This window comes from Narcine bancroftii, chromosome 2, assembly GCF_036971445.1.
Source record: "Narcine bancroftii isolate sNarBan1 chromosome 2, sNarBan1.hap1, whole genome shotgun sequence".
NCBI lineage: Eukaryota > Metazoa > Chordata > Chondrichthyes > Torpediniformes > Narcinidae > Narcine > Narcine bancroftii.
The window spans coordinates 360233349-360248490 of record NC_091470.1 but is presented as its reverse complement, the minus strand read 5'-3'; the positions used below and the strand labels follow the sequence as shown (position 1 = coordinate 360248490).

At 41.1% G+C, this 15142-nt stretch overlaps 2 protein-coding genes across 2 annotated transcripts in view; one reads left to right on the top strand and one right to left on the bottom strand.

Annotated features, from left to right (window-relative positions):
* Positions 1–13818, top strand: part of ldlrad4a (low density lipoprotein receptor class A domain containing 4a) — a 339264-nt gene extending 325446 nt beyond the window's left edge. Inside the window, exon 7 of the mRNA XM_069922456.1 lies at positions 13559–13818. The gene's annotated coding sequence lies outside the window, so the exon portion shown is untranslated. The remainder of the gene's footprint in view (positions 1–13558) is intronic.
* The window catches only part of psmg2 (proteasome (prosome, macropain) assembly chaperone 2), a 43727-nt gene that overhangs the window by 9084 nt on the left and 19501 nt on the right, over positions 1–15142 (bottom strand). Inside the window, exons 3-6 of the mRNA XM_069922465.1 lie at positions 14015–14073; positions 13589–13707; positions 5662–5835; positions 3727–3847 (exon numbers count right to left, since the gene is read on the bottom strand). Coding sequence (XP_069778566.1) covers positions 3727–3847; positions 5662–5835; positions 13589–13707; positions 14015–14073 — 473 coding nt within the window. The remainder of the gene's footprint in view (positions 1–3726; positions 3848–5661; positions 5836–13588; positions 13708–14014; positions 14074–15142) is intronic.

Here is a 15142-nt window from a genome sequence, read left to right as displayed (position 1 = left end):
GTCCGTATCCTTCTAAATGTTTCCTAGTCATTTACCCAACTCAATTTCTTTTCGCCTCTACCCCTGCCTTTGGCAGCTTGTTCCACAAACTCACTGGCCTCTGGAACCTCAGTACGTTGGCATTGTTAGAATTAGAGGTTAGTTAGAATAGAGCAAAGGCAACATTATTTTACTGCTGTGAGATTTGTTCAGGCGTCTAATAATAAAGGAAAAGAAACTGTCCTTGAATCTAGTAGGTGCATGATCTTACACTCAAGAATTTTCTTAGCATCTATTTAAAGGATGACCTATCTTGGACCCACCGCACCTCCTCAATCATCAGGAAGGGCCAGCAGGGCTTACACTTCCTAAGGAGATTGAGGAGGCAAGGCTACCGGCCACCATCCTAACAACATTCTACAGGAGAACAATAGAGAGTGTCCTGGTGGCCTGCATCATAGTGTGGGATGGTAGCTGTAAAGCATCAGGTGGGAGGTTAGTACAGCGGGTGATAAAACTGCTGAGATCACTGGGATCTCCCTTCCCTCTACAGGGAGTGATGCTAGAAGAGGGCTTAGAATCACTGAAGTCCTTTGAGATACTACCTTCAAGGAAGTGGTACAGGACTATAAAAACCAGGACTGCCAGGCTGAGAAATAGCTTCTTCCCTGAGGCAGTGAGACTGTTGAACAAGCCGAAAAACCCATAAATTATTTTATATTTATTTTGGATCACTATTTATTTTGAATAGCTGATCTGCCCCAGGCTCCAAAGCACAAAATCTCGTGGTAGAATATTTATAATTCACATTGGCACCCGCGTGATGTTATGTTAATAGAATCATTTAAGTTTAAATATTCCGTGACACAAAAGTAACAGACATATAGCAGCTCTACCAATAATATATATACGTCATTTATGTGTAGGGTGTTTTTACCCATGTTTGAGAAGTATACCCCGATAGTTGGATTTGCCAGTGATGGCACAGGATAGAACGATAGGCATTATTGATCTATGTGTGGCAGTGGTCGAGGGAGCGTGGTACCTTTGGTGGTATGCGAGACGTGCTGGGAGTATTTTGGTAGCATGCTCTTGAAGTTGGCTTGGTTGAACACAGCTAAAGGTAGGTTAGATGGGAAGGTGGCCATTGTTTGGCACTTATGTATGGACAATGTTATTTGAGTCTTGTCAGTCAAGCTATTAAGATTGTTTCTCTCTAGCTGTGTGCAGCCATAACTAGCTTCACTTGCTAGAGTTGAAAATGGAATTAACTATTACACTATTATCAGTGACGATCCAAATGAAAGAAAAGTCATTCAAGCAGATGAGTGTGGTTGATCCATGATGCTGTACGGCATCACGTTTAGTGCAGCGGTTTGTGCTAAGCTTTTACAGTCAGTGACACGGGTTTGAATCTGGCGTTGTCTGAAAGGATTTTGTATATATTCCCTGTGTCTGTGTGGTTTCCTCTCAAAAAATATGGGGTTTGTAGGTTAATTTGTGTATTTGGAGGGCACGGCCTTGTGGGCTCGAAGAGCCTGTTATTATGCTGTACATCTACATTTAAAATTTAAATTTAGAATATTTAGAATCAGACTGCTCAAACTACAGGGGAATCACGTTGCTCTCCATTGCAGGCAAAATCTTCGCTAGGATTCTACTAAATAGAATAATACCTAGTGTCGCCGAGAATATTCTCCCAGAATCACAGTGCGGCTTTCGCGCAAACAGAGGAACCACTGACATGGTCTTTGCCCTCAGACAGCTCCAAGAAAAGTGCAGAGAACAAAACAAAGGACTCTACATCACCTTTGTTGACCTCACCAAAGCCTTCGACACCGTGAGCAGGAAAGGGCTTTGGCAAATACTAGAGCGCATCGGATGTCCCCCAAAGTTCCTCAACATGATTATCCAACTGCACGAAAACCAACAAGGTCGGGTCAGATACAGCAATGAGCTCTCTGAACCCTTCTCCATTAACAATGGCGTGAAGCAAGGCTGTGTTCTCGCACCAACCCTCTTTTCAATCTTCTTCAGCATGATGCTGAACCAAGCCATGAAAGACCCCAACAATGAAGACGCTGTTTACATCCGGTACCGCACGGATGGCAGTCTCTTCAATCTGAGGCGCCTGCAAGCTCACACCAAGACACAAGAGAAACTTGTCCGTGAACTACTCTTTGCAGATGATGCCGCTTTAGTTGCCCATTCAGAGCCAGCTCTTCAGCACTTGACGTCCTGCTTTGCGGAAACTGCCAAAATGTTTGGCCTGGAAGTCAGCCTGAAGAAAACTGAGGTCCTCCATCAGCCAGCTCCCCACCATGACCACCAGCCCCCCCACATCTCCATCGGGCACACAAAACTCAAAACGGTCAACCAGTTTACCTATCTCGGCTGCACCATTTCATCAGATGCAAGGATCGACAATGAGATGGACAACAGACTCGCCAAGGCAAATAGCGCCTTTGGAAGACTACACAAAAGAGTCTGGAAAAACAACCAACTGAAAAACCTCACAAAGATAAGCGTATACAGAGCCGTTGTCATACCCACACTCCTGTTCGGCTCCGAATCATGGGTCCTCTACCGGCACCACCTACGGCTCCTAGAACGCTTCCACCAGCGTTGTCTCCGCTCCATCCTCAACATCCATTGGAGCGCTTACACCCCTAACGTCGAAGTACTCGAGATGGCAGAGGTCGACAGCATCGAGTCCACGCTGCTGAAGATCCAGCTGCGCTGGATGGGTCACGTCTCCAGAATGGAGGACCATCGCCTTCCCAAGATCCTGTTATATGGCGAGCTCTCCACTGGCCACCGTGACAGAGGTGCACCAAAGAAAAGGTACAAGGACTGCCTAAAGAAATCTCTTGGTGCCTGCCACATTGACCACCGCCAGTGGGCTGATAACGCCTCAAACCGTGCATCTTGGCGCCTCACAGTTTGGCGGGCAGCAACCTCCTTTGAAGAAGACCGCAGAGCCCACCTCACTGACAAAAGGCAAAGGAGGAAAAACCCAACACCCAACCCCAACCAACCAATTTTCCCTTGCAACCGCTGCAATCGTGTCTGCCTGTCCCGCATCGGACTTGTCAGCCACAAACGAGCCTGCAGCTGACGTGGACTTTTTACCCCCTCCATAAATCTTTGTCCGCGAAGCCAAGCCAAAGAAGACATTTAAAATTTAAATTTAGAATATTTACAAACTCCTGCAGTGATGTCCTGGGGCTGAAATGCTTGACCACCAACAACCATTCTCTATTGTGCAAGGTGTAACTCCACAAGTGGAGTTTTTTTTGCCTTGAAGCCACAGATTTCTGTTTTATCAAAAGTTCCTTGTATGCCATGGCTAGTCACTGCCACTTCACCTCTGGAATCCAGCTCCTCAGTGTGTGATTTGCCCACATTGCGGTGAGATCTGAAGCCCAACTGCGCTGATAAAATGCACTTCTATCATCTTGCTGCTGAGTGGAGAGCAACTAGCAGAGGGCCTGCTTTTTGAGGGTGGGAAAGATCGTGCTGGGTAGATACTAAAGGGATACAAGAAAAGTAGACCAAAAGTAGATCACCCATTAAAACTCTTCACGTTGATCTGACCCAGGCTCCAGTGCCCCCGAGCACAAAAGCTAGTGGAAGAATATTTAAAATCACTACAGTACGTATAGGATGCCAGGTTAATAGAATTATTTAAACTTAAATATTCCTTGACACAAAAATAATGAAGCAACTTGCAGCTCTACCACTTACTGTTTTTTCTATTAACTGAAGCCACTCATTCAGGAAGTTGAGGAGGTTCAACGCATCTGGAATGTTATCCCCTTCGGAACAGAAAAGGAGTAGCACAACTAATGGGATTCCTTCCGAGCAACTACAAAACAAAAGCCCAGACAATTAATAGAAGGATGTGATCATGGTTCATTTTACCGTAAATTTTTAAATTATACCCAAGAAATAAAAATCAGCCCTTTAATCATCATTAATACCCCCATTTCAGGAGGCCTAGACAAGAGGCTATTTGGAACAATGTTCACTTACACAGAATTTTGGCATTTATCAACCACTCAAAAAAACTAGTTTGTTAACAAAGTGCTCCCTCTGGTGTTCCAGCATAGAAGTGCCCAACTCAGCCTGACCTCCAACAACGGTGGAGGTTTGAACCAAGTTTAATTGTGAGGAATTCACTAAAGCCACCAGAAATCTCCAATGTATCACCTAAATTGTTCAACTTGGGAATGAAAAATATCCTCACAGAGGAGATTTAAACAAGGCAGCCTTTGAACAAAACCTCCAAAAGGGAGCTTATTTCAGAAACCAGGATTCATGCTGAACATACTTTTTCCAACTTGGCTTCATAAGAATTGCCTGCTCGGCAGGAGCCAAAATCTCTGATAATTGATGAAGGACCCCCCCCCACCAATTCCCTAACAAAAACATTTCCTCTTCATTCCTCAGGCTAAATCAGACTACAAAGACGTTGTGCTCTTTTCCATTATTATGTATTCTACCTCCTGCCAGGATTACATTTTTCCAAAGAATCAAAAATCTTTGACCATTCTACAAGTCATCTTCTTGTCATCGCCTCTGAAATTTCTTTTTCAGTGTCAATAAACTCTAGCTTCTTCCAAACTCAATTTCAAGCAGCCCCCTGTCTCTTCTCACGGTCTTGTGTAATTTCTTTATTTCATCCACAAATCTACTTGCCCATCTCTGGCATCCTTGCCCCCAACTGGTATCTTGACCACCTTTCTCTCTGAAGGACAGCCTTAAATTCTCTATTTGAAAAATTTTCATCATATTCTTTTAATTCACAACTTCCCTCTGTTTGCAAGCAGACACATTGCTTCAATTAAGCTGTTGTTCACCTCTCCTAACCCTCCTGGCCAATCTCCCAGTTTCCTTCAAAAGGTCTGATCTACGTAAATAGATCCAGAGCATTGAGAATATCTAATCCAGCTGGAGTAGACTTGTAGTTTTTCAACTGCACAACACTCAAAAATGCAATTAAATGAGCAATATTTTGTGACTTACAATTTTACAGATCAAGTTTTGAAGTCAGAAACTACACAACAGCTCGTAACAACCCAAAATACTGCATTATCTGGAGCACAAATCATAGAACACACAGCACAGAAACAGGCGCTTTGGCCCAGCTCAGCTTGTCTGTGCCAAACTATTATTTTTCCGGCCCAACTTGAACTGCAACGTACAGCTTGTTCTGCCTTCTAACTTTTCCCACTTCTAACACAAGGTCATCAAACTAATTCTTGATTTTTCCCTTTGTGGATACTGGAAGACTCGCTTTCAATTCTAATATACTTGACAGCATTTTAAATTTCACATTGATTTTTGATATGATTTAAGAAGCAATCCCGTGCCAGCTGTCTTTAAATATTGTACAAGTGTTATAAGTTCAAGTTCAAGATCAGCACCCAAACCATAACCCTCCAAATTTTCCTTAAATGTCAAAACTGAGCCCACATTCACCACTTCAGCTTAGCTGCTCATTCCACAAAAGATCAAGGTTCAGCTACATACTTGGAATTTAATTTCAGTTTAAGTTCAACGCCTCTGGTTCTAATATGCTTTAGGTACCAGATTTTAGCATTTCAAGTGTAACACCTACACTTGATCTTCAGTCTGTGGGTACTTTTTCCAGCGTGACCAAATTTATACATTTCCTACCTGTCAGCATAGAGTGATTTTGTGATTCCTCCTCCTGGGATAGAGAGCTCCATTTCTACATCACTGATTCCTGGGAAAGCTGCTACCTTTTCCATTTCTTTCCATTTGAGAGTCTGAAATTTCTCTCCCACAATAGTCTGTAGTGCAGGAGTTGCCAAATATCGTAGAGGAGGGCTGCAAAGATAGAACAGGTTCTGAAATGTTCATTCCTTTCTACCCGATCAGAGACTTTCCTTTTTGTCTTCTGCCCCTTAGATTGCTGCAACGTACAGCTTGTTCTGCCTTCTAACTTTTCCCACTTCTAACACAAGGTCATCAAACTAATTCTTGATTTTTCCCTTTGTGGATACTGGAAGACTCGCTTTCAATTCTAATATACTTGACAGCATTTTAAATTTCACATTGATTTTTGATATGATTTAAGAAGCAATCCCGTGCCAGCTGTCTTTAAATATTGTACAAGTGTTATAAGTTCAAGTTTATTTATCATCCGATTGTACCAATGCAACCTGACGAAACAGCATTCTTTGGCCCACAGTGCAAAACACACAGACAGACATAACACACACACAAACAATACATAAACACAGAACATATATTAAAATAAATGTTCCTAGAAACATAGAAAATAGGTGTAGGAGGAGGCCATTTAGCCCTTCAAGCCTACACCACCATTCATTATGATCATGGCTGATCAGTACCCGGTTCCTGCCTTCTCTCCATACCCCCTAATCCCCTTGGCCACAAGGGCCAAATCTAACCTACACTTAAATATTGACAGGGAATCGGCCTCAACTACTTCCTGGGGCAAAGAATTCCACACATTTACCACTCTCAGAGAAGAAATTTTTCCTCATCTCAGTCCTAAAAAAATTCCTCCTTATCCTTAAACTATGGCCCCTGGTTCTAGTTTTTCCCAGCATTGGAAACAAACTTCCTGCATCTAGTCTGTCTAAACCCTTAAGAATTTTTAAAGTTTCTATAAGATCCCCCCTCAATCTTCTAAATTCTAGAGAATTTATCCAACTTTTCTTCATATGCAAGTCCCTCCATCCCTGGTATCAGGCTAGTGAACCTTCTCTGCACCCCCTCCATGGAGAGGATGTCCTTCCTCAGATAAGGAGGCCAAAACTGCACACAGTACTCCAAGTGTGGTCTCACGAAGGCCCTGTCCAGCTGCAGCAGGATCTCAAATCCTCTCGCTATGAACACCAACATACCATTCGCCCTCCTCGCCGCCTGCTGCACCTGCAGGCCCACTTTCAATGACTGATGCATAGCAACACCCAAGTCTCGCTGCTTCTCCCCTTTTCCTAAACAGATTCCATTTAGATAATAGTCCTCCTTCCTGGTCTTTCCTCCAAAGTGGATAACCTCGCATTTATCCACATTATATTGCATCTGCCCACTTGCCTAACTTGTCCAAATCACCCTGCACTCTCCTAGCATCCTTCACACAGCTAACCATGCCACCTACCTTCGTATCGTCTGCAAATTTTGAGATACTGCTATCTATTCCCACATCTAAGTCATTGATATATATCATAAACAACTGTGGCCCCAGCACTGAGCCCTGCGGTACTCCACTAGTCAATGGCTGCCATTCGGAAAAGAACCCATTTATTCCTACTCTTTGCTTCCTGTCCCTCAACCAATTCTCTATCCACCTTAATACTATACCACCTATACCATGCTCTTTAAGTTTATACGCTAGTCTTCTGTGCGGAACCTTATCAAACGCCATACTAAAGTCCAGATATACCACATCCACTGTTTCTCCCCTATCCACTCTACTCATTACATCCTCAAAAAACTCTTATTAGATTTGTCAGACATGATATCCCCTTCACAAAACCATGCTGACTCTGAGCGATGATACCACTACTTTCCAAATGTACTGCAATTGTAGAGTAGAGTCACAGAGAGTTGTTTTAGCTGTCATTCAGCAGTCTCACTGCCCGTATTCACTTCAGTATTCACTAAGGAAAAGAATATTGAGTCAGGTGAAGTTAGGAAAACTAGTAGTGAGGGCATGGAAAATATACAGATTAATGAGGAGGCTATTTTAAAGAGAATAAAGGTGGATAAATCTCCGCGCCCTGACAAGATACTCCCTCGGATTTTGAGGGAGATTAATGTAGAATTAGCAGGGCTCGGACAAAAATATTTAAAATGTCATTAGCCACGGGAGAGTGCCAGAGGAATAGAGGGTAGTTTCACGGTTTAAAAAAGGCTCTAAAAGTAAACCGGGTAATTATAGGCCTGTGAGTCTGATGTTGGTGGTAGGTAAATTAATGGAGAGTGTTTTTAGAGATGGAATATACAATTATTTGGATAGGCAGGGAATGATTAGGAGTAGTCAACATGGTTTTGTGTGCAGTAGATCATGTTTAACAAAGCTTATAGAATTTTTCAAGGAGATTACCAAGAAGGTTGATGAAGGGAAGGCTGTGGATGTTGACTATATGAACTTTAGTAAGGCCTCCGACAAGATTCTACATAAGAGGTTAGTTAGGAAGGTTCAGTTATTACATATTAATGTTGAAGTAGTGAAATTGATTCAATAATCGTTGGATGGGAGATGCCAGAGAGTAGTGGTGGAAAATTGTTTGTCATATTGGAGGCCGGTGACACTAGTGGAGTACCTCAGGATCGGTACTGAGTCCATTGCAGTTTGTCATATATATTTATGATCTGGATGATAGGGTGGTAAATTGGATTAGTAAATATGCAGATGATACTAAGATTGGTGGTGTTGTGGACAGTGAGGAAGGTTTTCAAAGCTTGCAGTGGGATATAGGTCAAATAAAAGTGGGCAGAAAGATGGCAGATGGAGCTTAATACTGATAAGTGTGAGGTGCTACATTTTGGTAGGACTAATCAGCAAAGATCATACATGTTAAACGGTCGAGAGTTGAGGATTATAGTAGGACAAAGAGATTTAGGAATTCTAGTACATAATTCCCTGAAAGTGGAGTCACATGTGGATAGGATGGTGAAGAAAGCTTTTGGAATGTTGGCCTTCATAAATCAGGGTATTGAGTACAGGAGTTGGGATGTCATGATGAAGTTGGCATTGGTAAGGCCAAATTTGGAATATTGTGTCCAGTTTTGTTTGCAAAATTTTAAGAAGAATATAAACAAAATAGAGAGTGCAGAGGAGATTTACAAGAATGTTGCCTGGGTTTCAGGGTTTGAGTTATTATTAAAGGTTAAAAGGCTAGGACTTTATTCCCTGGAGCATAGAAGATTGAGGGGTGATTTAATAGAGGTATTAAAAATTATGAGGGGGGCAGATAGAGTAAATATGAATAGACTTTTTTCCATTGAGAGTGGGGGAGATTCAAACAAGAGGACATGGATTGAGATTCAAGGGGGAAAAGGATAGGGGAAACACGAGAGGGAATTTCTTCACTCAGAGGGTGGTGGGAGTGTGAAATAAGCTTCCAGCCGAAGTGGATGCGGGTTTGATTTTAATAGTTAAGGTAAAGTTGGATAGATATATGGACGAGAGAGAGGTATGGAAGGTAATGGGCTGTGTGCTGGTCAATGGGACTAGGTGAGAGAAGGTATTCAGCATGGACTAGAAGGGCCGAACTGGCCTGTTTCTGGGCTGTAATTGTTTTATGGTTATATGGCATTGATAACAAGGATAAATTTAAAATAAAAAAATTTCACAAGGTAATAATATCAATGGCAATGCCATTGTTTACTGTCCCTGAATTGTGAAAGCAATTACAAGTCACACACTAGCAAGTTTGGAGACACATTTAAGTCAGATCAAGTAAAGATTAAATATATTCTTCCTAGAAGGATGTTGTGAACCAAATTTTACAATAATCTGGTAAAACTATGGTTACCAAGTCTTTTGTTCATTCCATTGTTTATTAATTCATAGTCACATACAGAGCTGACGCTTGCCCAACTTATACATGATGACCAAATTCAATTTGCCTCATGTCCCTCCAAACCTTCCCTATTCACGATGTCTTTTAACATGTAATTGTACCCGACTCTTGCACTAGTTTCATATACCCACTGTCCAGGTGTAAAAACCTGCCCTTTTAAATCATTTCCCTTTCACCTTAACTCTATGGCTTCTAGTTTTAGACTCCCCTACCCTGGGAAAATCACTATCTGCCCAATCCATACCCCTCTACAAGTTACCGTTCAGCCTCCAACACACTCGGGACAATAGTTCTAGCCCATCCAGTGTCTTGTTGGTCAAGCTTCTCCAGTTCCGGCGACATCCTTGTGAAGCTGAACAATATGCTGGAGAAACTCAGTAGGCCAGACAGCATCAGTGGTAGAAAAATAATGTTGATGTTGAGCCTTAGGTCAGTGTTTATTATGTGTGCAGATGAATTTTTAATTTTTTTTAAATAATAAAAGGATATCAGTGTATTACACGTTTGGGTTTTTTGACATTTTGAATCCAGCATTACGTATTTTTATATCCTGTTTGTAAAAAGCATCAGTACAAAAAAAATAAAAACTATTGATTGTTGTCATATTAGCCCAGAGTTAAAAATGATCATTAAAAAAAGAAATTAAAACTACAAGCAGATGCTCCAATATTGCTATTTCAATCCAGTTTCCAACCCACAAATCAATAACTTTTAAATCTGATTTTATAGAATTGGACAGGAATCTGCAAAGATTGATTGGGCAAGGCTATTTGCAGGTAAAGGAGGGTCTGACAAGTGGGAGCTATGAAAAGATGGATAGGGAGAGTTCAGGGAAAGCATGATCCTGTTATATTGAAGGAAAGGATGGCAAGATTAAGGAACCCTGGATGACGAGAGATGTTGAAGATCTGGTCAAGAAAAAGGAGGCAGGTGTTAGTGATGGATAATTGAAATCAAGCAAGTCCTTTGAGCAGTATAGAGAATGTAAGAGTTCTCTTAAGAGGGAAATAAGGAAAGGGTATGAGATGGTTCTGGCAGATAAGTTTAACGAGAGATTCTACAAGTCTATTAAAGGCAAAAGAGTGATCAGGGAACCAATATTATCCCCTAAAGATCAACAAGGTTTTTGTCTGGAGCCACAGGAGATAGGCAAGGTCCAAATCTTTTCTCATCTATATTTACTGTGGAGAAAGACATGGAAACTAAAGAAGATAGGGAATTAAATCTTGAAGAACGTCCACATAACAAAAGAGATGTTGGAGGTCTTAAGGTGCAGAAAGATAGTAGGGCCTAATCAAATATATCCTCAGATTTTATGAGAAACATCCCATAAAAATTCAGGAGCCCTGGAGGAGATATTTGTACCATCGTTAAACTCGGGAGAGGTGCTGAAAGACTGGATCCTTTAATGTTGAACCTTTAGATAAACAATTACCACAAAGATAAGCCAGGAAACCAGAGGCTGGTGAGATTCATGTCAAGGACGAGTTACTGGAGGGGATTGTGTATGGGAAATCACATCGCACATATTGAGTATTTTTAAGTGGTGATCAAGAAGATTGATGAAATCAGGGTGGTCAACATTGTCTACATGGACTTTAGCAAGGCTTTTGACATGGTAGGCTGGTCAGGAAGGTCATATTGCATGAAATCGAAAGTGAGCCAGCCAGTTATATACAGAATTGGTTTGATGGTAGGAGATAAGAGGAAGGTTATGAATGTTGCTCAGACTGGAGACATGTGACCTGTGGTGTGCTGTAGGGAATCAGTGCTAAGTCCATTATTGTTTCTCATCGATATTAACGTCTTGGCTGACATGGTGAGTAAGTTTGCTATATAGTGGACTGTGAAGGTTATCCAGATTACAACAGGGTCTATATGAATTGGGAAAGTGGGCCAAGACATGGGTGATTAAATTTAACGTATGAGGCATTGCATTTTGGTAGGTTAAACCAGGGCAGGGCTTGCACATCAAATGGTCAGGCCCGAGGAATTGTTGATGGACAAAGAGATGCATCTACATAGTGTTATGAGCCCAGAGAACTCCAAAATCCAGCAGCAATAGATATGCACTACAACACAGGGTTATTTAAACAAAAGTTGTTTTTAATTAACTTTAAACATGAAAACAGAATCAAACTAATTATCTCTATTAACTTAACTAACCCAAATTAATCCCCTTCTAATTCTAAACGCACGTGCATGATGTGTGTGTGTAAATTTAAGAAAAGTTCTTTGGTTCACAGTTCAATCTCACTTCTCATTCTTCCAAGTTCACTGGATGCAGGCAATTCTTATACTGTGCACAGAATTTAACATGTATAAAGTTCACCAGGCTTTGGTGCTTGAAAGGTAAATGTTTTACCGCTCAGGAAGATTCTTGTAGGGTTTGCAAAGAGAGATTTGTTGTTCCAGGATTTCCACAACTGAGCTATCACCATTAGTCACCTCAATGTCTTGCTGATTAAACTTGCCCCATTAGGGTTCTCCAAATGATAACCTCTTTCTTTCAGGCTACCACAGAGTTCCCTTCTGTTCTACTTATTCCAAGAGAAACATCAGGCAGATAGCACTTCCAGCCATCTGCTCTGGAGCTTTCTGTTTCTAACAAGCTTCTCCTGCTTGTTTCAGCTGTCTTTCAATGTCACACACACTAGCTGAGAGAGCTTGTTTCACCTCTCTCTCTCTCTCTCTCCAACTGAGACTGCTAGAAAGCCCATGTGACTCTCACTTGCCACAAAACCCCAACCTTCTTTAGCAAACCACAGGTTTTAGGTAAATAAAACCCAGGTGTGACCTTTCTGTTAGCACTTTGTAGAAAAGTCAGAAGCCTTGTAATCAGCCAAAGTGTCCCCAGTCCAAAATAATAGTCTATTAATTTTATGACATCATTTCAATTAGCACCTACTTGTGAAATGTGCATAGCATTCTCCATAGTTTCTGTACAGTCCAATGAATATGAATTCTTCAGTATTTCAAATAAGATCTGTTTTAAAATGTGTGTATGTATGTAACCTTCTCTAATTTTACCAAATTCTCCCAATATTTATCTACTCCATTACAATAGTTCCATGAAAGCACCATGGCAATATACATGGTGGTGAAGAAGATATATGGTAAGCTTCCCTTCATTGGTCAGGGCATTGAGTACAGAAGCAAAACCATATACAACTGTGCAAGACATTGGAGAGATGCACTTGGAATATTGTACAGTTTTGGTCACCAAACTCTAGGAAAGACATCACGAGGTTGGAAAGGTAACTAAAAAATTCACAGGAATGTTACTGGGACAGGTAAACTTGATTTATAAGAGACTGGATAGGCTGGGAATTTGGGAGTTCAAGAGGGGACAATTTATAAAATCATGAGGGGCATAGATTAGATGCAGGACAAGAGAATCTAAAACTAGGGAGCATAGATTTAAGGCAAAACAGAGGGTGAGGTAAAGGTTTAATCCTTGTGTTTTTTTAACTCTTAGTTGATTCTGTGCCTATCTTTTTAAGAGAGCTATTGTTTTATCAACTTAATTAAAGCTACATAAAGCTGGAGTCACAGAGTGGGATTTATTGGATTAAAGAGATTGAAATTCGGAATATCGTAGCTCATGCTTTTGGAAGATGATACTTTGAAATGAGGATCTATTAGAATAAGGAAAGTGTCATCTATAGGTGGTGAGATTATGAAATGAGCTGCCAGAAGAAGTGACAATTGTAACACTCAAAAGATTTTTGGACGGGTACATGGATTGAAAAAATTTAAAGAGGTATGCGGTGAACAGAGGCAAATGGGGCTAGTTTTGTTGAAATGGACACACTGTAGAACTTATGATTGGGTATGAACGAGTGCCACCTGATGTTTTATTTATCTCCACTGCTTCAGGATCCAGGCATGTGCCACAGGCCTTGCTTAGATTACAACAGAGCTCCTTGGCTCAGGATACTGTTCATCCACTGTGAACTTCTGAAAGATTAATTTTAGCATTCTTATAGGTCAAACGTTATGATTGATGCCAAACTTACCCAAGGAGCTGCTGGTCAACTCGGTGATGTGCATAGGTGCTAGACAGGACTACAACTCTACTGAATTCACTTTCTTTAATCCACGAAAGGAGCTGCTGTCGGAATGAGCGCTGTTTCCCCTATAAAAAGCAGTACATTAAATTTTCCATAAAGACCAGGTCACTCAGCCAACTTGGATTGACAAAAAAGGTTGTTCACAGAAAACTGTAACAAGATTAATCACAACTTGTTAAATGCATTGATGAAATGTATAATTCAGTATATACAGTACTAATACAAGATTTCTGAATCAAAACTAATTTTCTGATCAATTGCATCATCCTGAGTGCTTCATGGCCCTATTTGGTGAACAGTTCCATTTAAATTTCAACAGATTTAATGAGGCAAAGACAGACACAACCTTCTCTGTTTTGTAACTCTGAATACCTGAATAATTGGTGATCGAATCTGCAGGACTGCCAACTTCCGGTCTGCCAACGCATAAACTGTGATGTGGAGAGAAATCAATATATTAAACACAAGCTAACAAGTTTTCACAGCAAAGTTTTGCAGTTATATATAGCCAGTTTATTTTCAAAAATAATATACCCTCAAAATACATGAACTTGCATTCATGACCAGAATCTTTACAAATTAGAATGAGAGGCAACATTTTGGCTGGATGATAATATGTGTGTGTGTGTATATATGAAACGACAATCACAAGCGTGGTCAGGTTAAGCTCTGGTTTATTAGGGATAAAGCCCGACTTTTATATTGTTCGAGTTCCTGCCTTTTTCTCCAATTACTGTTGTCACATTCCACATAACAAAGGAAGGTTTTCCCACGCGCAGGTACACCTTGCATGACAATACCTTATTCCTCATAATACACACACATACAGGTACACAATCCTTTATCCAGAACCATTTTTACAGATTTCAGAAAGCCAGATTTAAGCCACCCAAATTGTCCTGCCGTATTCACCCCCACCCACTTCCAGTCGCTCTGCTGTCCCCCCCCCCACCTCGCCCGCCCGACTCGTGCTGCCGGTCTTCCCCCCCCCCCCTCACCCACCCCATTCATGCTGCTGGTCTCTCACCCTCGCCCATCTGACTTGCGCTGCCGACTCTCTCCCCACTTGCCAGATTTTGGAGCTTTCCAGATTTTAGATGTCCGGATAAAGGATTGTGTACCTGTGTAGATTGGTAGATGCCAGATAAGTGAATTTTCAGGTTGCTTATTGCGTGATTGTTGAACTAACGGTGAGGCACACCAATTTTAAACTTCAGATTTTTTTAACCTATTTATTTTCAGTGATTTTTTTTGCCGGTTGCTTGAATTCAGGATAAATAGGGTTTTATTGCATAATGAACATCTTTGTAAGTCATACAGGAGGAAATGTTAACGAGAGTCCAGCAATGAAAATTATGCATTCATATAGATCTTGTAAACAGGAAGAGCTCATTTGACCAGCCAATTTGATGTCTAATGAGTGTACACAAACCACTACCTCACAAAAATCTCAAGCAGAGCACTGAAATTCTTATGTTGAACTAATTTTAAGCAAAATTT